Source organism: Giraffa tippelskirchi, chromosome 13 (assembly GCF_054371585.1).
Source record: "Giraffa tippelskirchi isolate mGirTip1 chromosome 13, T2T-mGirTip1v1.2.pri, whole genome shotgun sequence".
Classification (NCBI taxonomy): domain Eukaryota; kingdom Metazoa; phylum Chordata; class Mammalia; order Artiodactyla; family Giraffidae; genus Giraffa; species Giraffa tippelskirchi.
The window spans coordinates 102180375-102190603 of NC_137287.1; the positions used below are offsets into that span (position 1 = coordinate 102180375).

At 53.0% G+C, this 10229-nt stretch overlaps 1 protein-coding gene across 1 annotated transcript in view; it reads left to right on the top strand.

The window, feature by feature from the left end:
- Positions 1–7563, top strand: part of RSPO4 (R-spondin 4) — a 32553-nt gene extending 24990 nt beyond the window's left edge. Inside the window, exon 4 of the mRNA XM_081552336.1 lies at positions 5847–7563. Coding sequence (XP_081408462.1) covers positions 5847–5950 — 104 coding nt within the window. The 3' untranslated portion in view covers positions 5951–7563. The remainder of the gene's footprint in view (positions 1–5846) is intronic.
- Positions 7564–10229: the final 2666 nt, after the last annotated feature.

Genomic DNA, 10229 nt, shown 5'->3' on the forward strand with positions numbered 1-10229 from the left:
AACTGTAGCAGAATGTCACGTGATGATGGGAAACCCAAAGCCATGTCAGGGACACAGGGGAACTCTTCAATACACTAGACCCATCATAGGCACCACTGTGATGATTACTATTACTACCAACATCTGCATCATTATTATTGCCAAGGGCGGCTGCAGAGCACAGAAGAGCATCGGTTTTGGAATAAGACCTGGGTTCAAATGCTGTCTCTAAAAATCACCCATTAGTGACCTTGAGCAAGTCAGTTAAGCTCTCTATCCTTCAGTTTCTCCAAATGTTAAAAAAATTACAATAGAACATAAAACCTGCTTCATGGGAGAGGGTTGTTATAAGGGGTAAGTTAATTAATACACTTTAAAGTACTTAATACAGTAACTGGCACAGTAAGTGCTCAATATATGTCATTATTATCACCTGTCATATTAGTTGTCATGACTGCTCTGTTTTCCCCTTACTCCTTTTCAGATTCCTGGGTGAGCACCACTTCTGTGATCTGTCCTTTTATGAGGCTGTTCTCCAGCGTTCTCACCTGAATCACCTATCTCTGCCCACAGTCTCTCTGGGCTCATGTTCACGGTCATTCCAAACACTGATGGCTCCTAACTCGCTCTCCTCAGCTTCATTTTCTCGTGGGCGGTAGACTCACATCCTCACCTGCCCTGTGGATGCCCTCTTCCCTCATGCCCATCCCCGGCCTGGTGCTTCCTCTGGGCTTCCTCTATCAATGACCTGCTCCACCACTCACAGGTTGGCCATCCTGGAAGCATGGGCATCACTGTGGACTCTTGCCTGTCATCCTACATTCAATCCAATGTCGTTCATCCACTCAGGAAATATTTGCTAGAGCATCTTTTATGTTCCAGGCACTTTCCAAGTTGCTGAGGACATATTAGTGAACAAAACAGACAAAGTTTCTGCCCTGGTAGACGTGACGTTTTACTGGGGAGACAGAAGACACACAAGAATAAATGCAGATGTTAGGTGGTGAAAAAACAACTTTGGGGGAAATGAAACAGAATAAAGCTCCCGAACTTGCCCCAGCCTTCCTTTCCCTTTTTCCCCACCCTACATCCAAACATCCCTTTCTCTCCCCACCCTCTGCCCATTGCTAGGATCTTGGCCACAGCCTCTTACCATATGCCTGCCTCCAGTCTCACTGTCTGCCGCCCACACTGTCTCTCGTTCCAGAAGCCAGAGCGATGATCTGAGAATGACAATCCGACCAGGTTTCTCTTCTGCTCAAGGCCCCTCAGTGGCTCCCATTGTTCCCCAGGCTGTGGGCAATGTGGTCCCCATCTGCCACCTCTCCAACCCTATCAGGTTTTTCCTCCCCCATTTGAGTCTGTGCTCCAGCTTCCCCATGGAGGCAGAGTCATCCGGGGATTTCGCTTGGGGTATTTCTTTCAACTATGGGCTTTTCTGGTGGCTCATATGGTAAAGAATCTGCCTGTAATGCAGGAGACCCAGGTTTGATCCCTGGGTCAAGAAGATCCCCTGGAGCAGGGAATGGCAACCCACTCCAGTATCCTTGCCTGGAGAATCCCATGGACAGAGGAGCCTGGCAGGCTACAGTCATGGGGTCACAAAGAGACACGACTGAGTGACTTAACACTTTCATTTCTTTCAGTTGGAGCACTTGTCCTTCCTGCCTCTCCCTGAATCTGGCTGACCTCCCCATGCCCACTTTAAGACTCAGATCAGAAGTCTCCTCCTCTAGGAAGCCCACCAGGTGGCTCAGGATGGGGCCCCCTGGTGTCCTATTGCTGCTGGTGCTTCCCCATGTCTGTACAAGCACCCTGCCCTACCAGCCCCAGTGCTGTAGATGGTGAGCTCTGGGAGGCAGACCCGGGGCTGTCCCGTCCCTGCCTCACCTGGGCACCCCGTACAGAAGGTGGCACATGGCAGGTGCTCAGTCTGTGCTTCCCAGATGAATGCGTCTGTGAAGGACCGTCGTTCCAGGGTCTGGAGACCTGGTTACTGGGCCCTGCTGGATCATAACCACTTGCTGTACTGCTGTGCAAGCGCCTCTCTTCCCTTGTTGCTGTTCAGTCGCTCACTCGTTTCCGACTCTTTGCGACCCCATGGACTGCAGCACTCCAGGCTTCCCAGTCCTTCACCATCTCCTGGAGCTTGCTCAAACTCTGTCCATTGAGTCAGTGATGCCATCCAACCATCTCATCTTCTGTCGCCCCTTTCTTCTCCTGCCCTCCATCTTTCCCAGCATCTGGGTCTTTTCCAATAAGTTGGCTCTTCGCATAAGATGGCCGAAGGATTGGAGCTTCAGCTTCCCCCTTACCTGCTCTAGGCCTCCGTGTCCTAATCTGCAAAGTGAAGATATTAAGAGCTGCCCTATCCTCTGCCTACCTTTCCAGGACTCTTGAAAGAACCAAATGTCAAAGAATACTATATATATTCATATATTTAAAAAAAATTTACTCCCTACCTTTTCTGTCCATGACCTCATTTTTCCTCACAACAGCACAGCATAACTCCCACCTCCTAAAGCTTATCAGAGGCACATGATCAGGTTCAGAAACCAGGTCTTGGCCCTGAGGGCCTCCCAGCCAACCTTGCAGCCTGTCTCCTGTCCCTCTCGTCCTGAACCTTCACTCTGCCCCTCACTACAGCATCCTCCTGCCCCCCACAGAATGGCCAGGCCTCCAGGACTGTGCACACCTACCTGGGATGCACTTCTTTCCACTGCCAGCTGATGAAGTCTGCTCTTCCTCTGGCTCCTATGTCACCTCCTCAGGGAAGCCTGCCCCTTTAAAGTCACACAGTCGGTCACATAGGCTTCTGGCCCGCCACAGCCTGTGTTTGCGTTAGTACTGCTCTCATCCCAGGATCTCATAAGTAGCTGTTTAAACGTTCCCCCTTGGCTCCTGAATGATAGCCTGGGACTCTTACACATGGAGATAGTGTCTTCAGGGAGCTGAACCCCTCAGACTCTGTGCTTGATCTGAGGGACATTCACTGCCAACTGACCCCATCCATCTGTCTGTCTCCCCCTCCCCACCCCCAGAGGAGTGTGAGCTGAGCCCCTGGGGCAGCTGGAGCCCTTGTACACACAACGGGAAGACCTGCGGTTCGGCCTGGGGCCTGGAGACCCGCGTGCGGGAGGCCGGCCGGGCCGGGCGGGAGGAGGCAGCCACCTGCCAGGTGCTGTCTGAGTCAAGGAAATGCCCCATCCAGAGGCCCTGCCCAGGAGGTGAGCACCAGGGTGGGCACGGTGGGCAGCAGGCAGAACGGAGTGACCGGAGGACCCAGACCCCAAAAGCGTCCCTGTAAGACTGCCTGAGGGCTTCTCTGGTGGCTCAGATGGTAAAGAATATGCCTGCGATGCAGGAGACCTGGGTTCGATCCCTGGGTTGGGAAGACTGCCTGAAGGAGAGCATGGCAACCCATTCCAGTATTCTTGCCTGGAGAATCCCCATGGACAGAGGAGGCTGGTGAGCTACAGTCCATGCGGTCACAAAGAGTCGGAAGCAACTGAGTGACTCAGCACAGCACAGCACAAGGCTGCCCGAAGGCCCCCACTAGCCACACCTTCCTGTGTGTTGAGCTTTGCCCTCCCCAGGGTCCACCTGCCAGGGTCAACCTCAGACCCCTTGGGAAGATCAAGCTTGTCCTTTCCAGCAGGGGTTTGAGACCCTTTCAGACTGATACCTCCTATAATAAAGGACTCAGGACACCCCCTTGACACTCTGAAACAAAGTCATGGATAATGTGACCCACTTGCGCTGGTCACTAAAAAAGAAAAATCAGTATAGTGCCTAAATGGGCTTCCCAGGTGGCGCTAGAGGTAAAGAACGTGCCTGCCAAAGCAAGAGATGTAAGAGATGAGAGTTTGATCCGTGGGTCGGGAAGATCCCCTGGAGAGGGCTTGGCATTCCCACTCCAGTATTCTTGCCTGGAGAATCCCACGGACAGAGCAGCCTGGTGGGCTATGATCCATAGGGTCACAAACAGTCAGACATGACTGAAGGGACTTAGCATGCACCCATACACAGTGTCTAACTGTAAGGAGAAACAAATTTCATTATGGCCATGCTTGGGTCCAACACACCAGAGAGTACTGACTGAAGTAACATCACAGTGAAGGCAGTGGCCGTCCACAGTCAGGGCCTCAGGCACCCTCATGTTGCCATCAGAGACGCAGTTTCCCAAATGACGACCAGTTCTCTGTAAAGTCCAACAGAGCTGTCTCACTTCCTGATTGACCGCACACTGATGGCCCTAGAATAGTCAGCAGCGGGACAAGTGTTCCACAGCCCTTGGCATTCATTCCCACACGAGACAGAGTTCGGCTCTAAGTGAGCAGATTCCTTGCTACGTGAGGCTGGGGCAGCCGTTAGGGAACTGGATGGGATGAGCCTTCTTCCTGAGGGACTGTCCCACGCATGGTGGGCAGCTGGGGACAGGGGATGAGTTTGAGATGGGACCAGAGAAACTAAGAGACCCCAGACCTGGGGAAGCACCCAGCAGCTCCTGTAGAAGAGTGTGGGGCCAGTGATGCAAGAGGATGGCCTGGATGTGCACTTTTAAACTAGAAATTTAAGGCTGTCCCTGGTCCCACCAGATTCCCTGAAAACTTGGTTGGTAAAGAATCAGCCTGCAATGCAGGAGACCCCAGTTCGATTCCTGGGTCGGGAAGATCCACTGGAGAAGGGATAGTGTTCTTGGGCTTCCCTGGTGGCTCAGCTGGTAAAGAAACCACCTGCAATGCAGGAGACCTGGGTTCAGTCCCTCAGTTGGGAAGATCCTCTGGAGAAGGGAAAGGCTACCCACTCCAGTATTCTGGCCTGGAGAATTCCATGGACTGTATAGTCTGTGGGGTCTCAAAGAGTCGGACATGACTGAGCAACTTTCACTTTTTTGCTCCCACCCATGCCTCCATCTTCTTGCCTGTTGATAATCACTAACAACAGGAAGAGCATTCCAGGCAGAGGGCACAGCCCGTGCGAAGGTGTGGTGGTGGCATGAACCTGCCAGCGACCAGGATGGTGTGAGCAAGGGCGGGGGTTGGGGGACAGGCCTCGGAGATGATGTAGTCTTTTGCTCCAGATGAGCTGGGAGTCACTCGAAAGTAATGCCCAGAACTCCAGCCCAGACTGTGCCTCTGGGCTTCAGTTGCCTCACCTGAGAAATGGGACTTGATTGTGTGTTTGTGTTAGACACTCACCCCAGCTCCGTGGGGGGCGGGGGGCACAGCGGGGTGAGGATTCCCCCGCAGGTCTGAGGTTTGCATCCACTCCCCACGGTGGCAGAGCCAGTGGGTACAGACCCCAATGATGGCGTCATATGGGGCATCCGGACTGCCCTTGTCTCCCGGATATCCTGGAGATGAGATACACATGGCACCTGGAGCCACAGCTGGCAGCCGCGGGAGCATCAGCCAAGTGCTGCTGTCACTGCTGCTGTTTGAGGGCAGAGCTGGGCCGGGAGCTAAGTGGGGAGGTAGGTGCTGAGACCCCAGTGAAAGGTGTCGAGTCTCCAGCAAAGAGCCCGGTAAACCTCGCAGTGAGTGCACGTGGGTGGGTCCTGTCCCCACCCCCCAACCCCCGGCCCTCGAAGCCACCCTAAGTTTCGACAAAGGGGGCCCCACAGACCTCAAGGCCTGATGAGGCAGATGCCCAGCATGAGTGGTGCCCCGCAAGTCAGTGCCCTCTTCAGCCCCTAAGGAATTGAGAGTGTCCGGTTTAGGGTACGTGATGCCGCCATCCCAACTCCCAAAAGGAGTGGTTGTCAGGTCAGCACCCCCCTGTCATTCCAAGCCTGCTGCGGGGAGTGGGGGGCCCCTCGTCTGTCAGGATGGCCTCAGCAACAACACTCTGTGCTCTTGTTGCAGAGAGAAACCCCAATCGGAAGAAGGGCCAGAGAGAGCGGCGCCCGCGCAAGGACCGGAAGCTGGACGGCAGGGGGGACGGGAGGTCCCGGCCAGTGCCCACCTAGGCGCCCAGCCCGCAGCCAGGGCGTCGCCCGCTTCAAGAGTTCTCTCTCGCCCCTTCACTCTCTAGCTATTTCCCCTCCTCTCCCTTCCCTATTCTCTTTTTCTCACTTACATCTCATCTCTTTTTCCTCCTGTATTTCCTACATTTCTGCCACCTCGGTTTTCCCCTGCTTCCTATCCCTCCTTTCTCCTTTTTCTTGCTTTCCTTTCTTCTTTTCCTTTCCTCCTGTTTTTCTTCACTGTGTCCACCCCACCACCACGCACACACTAAGACAGAAACCAACTCCTGTGTGCCTGGCCCCCCCCAACTCCTCACTCTCTATTCCTTCTTAAAGAAAGTGCTCCTCTTTTATTCTAGGTCTTTCCCTGACCCTCCTCAGCCCCTTTGCAGAGAAGGTGTTTCTAAGGGCGGGGCCCAGGCCACAGCCCAGGCAGGCTTGTTGAGTTCTGAGAACCCTACTTCCACTCCAGAGGAGACTCCGGAACCCAGAGCTGTGGATGCCTCCAGCTCTAGCCAATCCATAGAGGCATCTCCACAGCCCCCAGCTTCCCTGGGAAGCCCCTGGAAGAGGTTCCACAGGCTTCCAGCTGGGATATCCCAGCTGGCCATGGAGGAGTCGTGACGGGGCCTCTGGCCAGACAGCCAGCCTTGTGCAGAGTCCACCCTTCTGGAATCTGCCTGCTGCACCCATAAATGCTCCCTCAGCACCCTCCCTCCCTGGCCTCTGCTTCCCTAGCCCCTGGTCACCTATGTCCTGCGTCCCAGCTCATCCCAGAAGAGGCCATGCAGGCTGAAAGGAACTTCGAGATTCTCCAGGCCACTCTGTTTCCCCCCCCAGCTCCTCCTGCTTGTTGTACCTCTGGGGAGACTGAGGCCGAGGAGGGACTTGTCCAAAGTCACCCAGCGATCTCAGGGGCTGTGCCTTCCATTTGCTCACTTGCTCGGCACACCCACACCTGCGAGGAAGCTTTGGGAGCCTTGGGGAGGTGAGGAAGGAAGTTGTCGGGTCAGGAGTAAGGGAGGATTCCCCTCCTCACCCACCCCACCCCTGACACCCCAGCCTGTGGCACGCCCCACAACCGCCGGTTGCGGCCATACACCAGCAGGAAGAGCAAGGCAAGGCATCTCCTCACTGCCTGTCATTCCACCGTCAAGCGCCTCCCTTTTCCTTTGCTCTCCTAACTCCCCAGAAAGTGGTGCTTCCTGCGTTGGCCTTCCCCGCAGCCAAGAGCCAGCAGAGGATGAGAACCCAGGGCCCCAGGGTGGCCTGGGAATGGGGGTGCCAGTGGAAGAGGCTGAAGGTGATGAAGAAGGACAGCCCCGCCCAGAGACAGCACCCACCCTCAGGCTCCCCTCCACCTGGCACAGGCGGATCCCCTATCACTGCCTCCAACAGACTCTGGGGGCTCTGTCCCCCAAAGCCTCCCTCTTACCTTGCCCTCTTGTCTCCCTGAGGTCAGCGAGAGCCCCTTGCCTGGCCAGCCCACTAGCTTCTCTTCTGCAAAAATTTGTGCCTCTGAAATGCTCTGTTGTTGTTTTGAGACCCGACTTTTTTTTAATAAAGGGAAAAGAAACTCAACAGATGCTTCTTGGGCATCAAGCAGTGTTACAAAACCATGATGCTGATCATTGTGGAGTAATCGAACCTAAACCATGTGGGGTGGTTTTCTCTGGAATGCCCGGGGACCAGAGGACCAGGGTGTGTAAGGGACTGGGTGGGGAGTGGGTCCTCAGCCCCTCCAGGCCTCTCGCAAGAAGGGGGCTCAGCCAGAGGCAGACGAGAGCTGTGCTTCCTTAGTCCTCTCAGCCCCAAGATCACAGAAGAGGCCCCAGGAACCCATCTGTCCCCTGTATGACATGTCTGGAGGGTCAGGGACACCTAGGAGGTGTGACAGTTCCACAGAGCCGTCTAAACTCCCTGGGCTGCTATTGGGGTGGGCGGGGCGGTTAGCGCTGGGGAGGCACAGGTCCAAGTCTCAGCCTGTAACCAGTGATCAGTGGGGTCAAGGCCAGATCATTTCCTTGTTCTGGGCCTCAATGCCCATGTTTGATGGATGAAGAGGAGGCATAACTGGGTTAAGTCCATTGCCTAACCTGGGGGAGGGGTCTTCCCAGGTGGCTCAGTGGTGAAGAATCCACCTGCCAAGCCAGAGACGCAGCTTCCATCCCTGGGTGGAGCAGATTCCCTGGGGTAGGGTATGGCAACCCACTCCAGTATTCTTGCCTGGAAAATCCCAGGGACAGAGGAGCCTGGTGGGCTACAGTCCACGGGGTTGCAAAGAGTCGGGTATGACTGAAGTGACTAAAGAGCAACAACGAAAACCTAGATGGCCTAACAGCATTTTCTGGTGCTTCCTAAAAATTAAGATTTAAGGGCCCTGTCCCAGACTTAACTAATTGTGAACAAATTTAGGAGCAGACAGTGCGAGCAAATTGACTACGCCTTTGACTGTGTGGATCATGACAAACCGTAGAAAACTCTTAAAGAGATGGGAATACCACACCACCTGACCTGCCTCCTGAGAAATTTGTATGCAGGTCAAGAAGCAACAGTCAGAACTGGACATAGAACAACAGGAAAGGAGTACGTCAAGGCTATATATTGTCACCCTGCTTATTTAACTTATATGCAGAGTACATCATGTGAAATGCCGGGCTGGTTGAAGCACAAGCTGGAATCAAGATTGCCAGGAGAAATATCAATAACCTCAGATATGCAGATGACTCCACCCTTATGGCAGAAAGTGAAGAAGAACTAAAGAGCCTCTTGATGAAAGTGAAAGAGGAGAGTGAAAAAGTTGGCTTAAAACTGAACATTCAGAAAACTAAGATCATGGCATCCGGTCCCATCACTTCATGGCAAATAGATGGGAGACAATGAAAACAGTGAGAGACTTTATTTTCTTGGGCTCCAAAATCACTGCAGATGGTGAGTGCAGCCATGAAACTAAAAGATGATTGCTCCTTGGAAGAAAAGCTATGACCAACCTAGACAGCATATTAAAAAGCAGAGACATTACTTTGCCAACAAAGATCTGTCTAGTCAAAGCTATGGTTTTTCCAGTAGTCATGTATGGATGTGAGAGTTGGACTATAAAGAAAGCTGAGTGCCAAAGAATTGATGCTTTTTAACTGCAGTGTTGGAGAAGACTCTTGAGAGTCCCTTGGACTGCAAGAAGATCCAACCAGTCCATCCTAAAGGAAATCAGTCCTGAGTGTTCATTGGAAGGACTGATGCTGAAGCTGAAACTCCAATACTTTGGCCACCCTATGCGAAGAACTGACTCATTGGAAGACCCTGATGCTGGGAAAGATTGAAGGCAGGAGGAGAAGGGGACGACAGAGGATGAGATGGTTGGATGGCATCACCGACTCGATGCACATGAGTTTGAGTTAGCTCTGGGACTTGGTGATGGACAGGGAAGCCTGGCGTGCTGCAGTCCATGGTGTCACAAAGAGTTGGACACCACTGAGCTGAACTGAACTGAACTGAAGTGAGAGCAAACATTCATTCCAAGACCAGACTGGGGGTGAAGTACGCTCTCAGATGACTTCCAGTCCCAGATTACTGGATCTAAAGTTGAGTTGACTGCACTTCTGATTCTGATCTCAAGGCATAATCTGATTCTACAGAGTTGATATTCTACACGGAGTTTTCTGATAAGCGTCAAATTCTAGGATGTTGAATGTTCTAAATTCCAAAATTCCAAGACACGAAGACAGGAATGGAAAGTTCCAGTCCTGCCACCCCCTGTCCATATTCTTTGCCTCAGAGGACCTGGTTCTCTTCCCCACCCAACTGGGGGCTGTAGACAAGGTTTTTCTTAAACATTTTCAAGTTGGGAGATGAAGTTTCTTCACGCCTAAACCCCTCCTACAACCTTTGGATCTCAGGGAGTTCATTGTTCTCCCACCCCAGCTCCTGTTGTTGTTCAGTCGCTGTCACCTCCAACTGTTTGTGACCCCGTGGACTGCAGCATGCCAGGCTTCCCTGTCCCTCACTATTCCCCAGAGTTTGCTCAAACTCATGTCCATTGTATCCCTGATGTCATCCAACCATCTCATCCTCTGTTGCCCCCTTCTCCTCCTGCCCTCAATCTTTCTCAGCACCAGGGTCTTTTCCAGTGAGTCGGCTCTTCACATCAGGTGGCTAAAGTATTGGAGCTTCAACTTTAGCATCAGTCCTCCCAGTGAATATTCAGGATTGATTTCCTTTAGGATTGACTGGTTTGGTCTCCTTGCAGTTCAAGGGACTCTCAAGAGTCTTCTCCAGCACCACA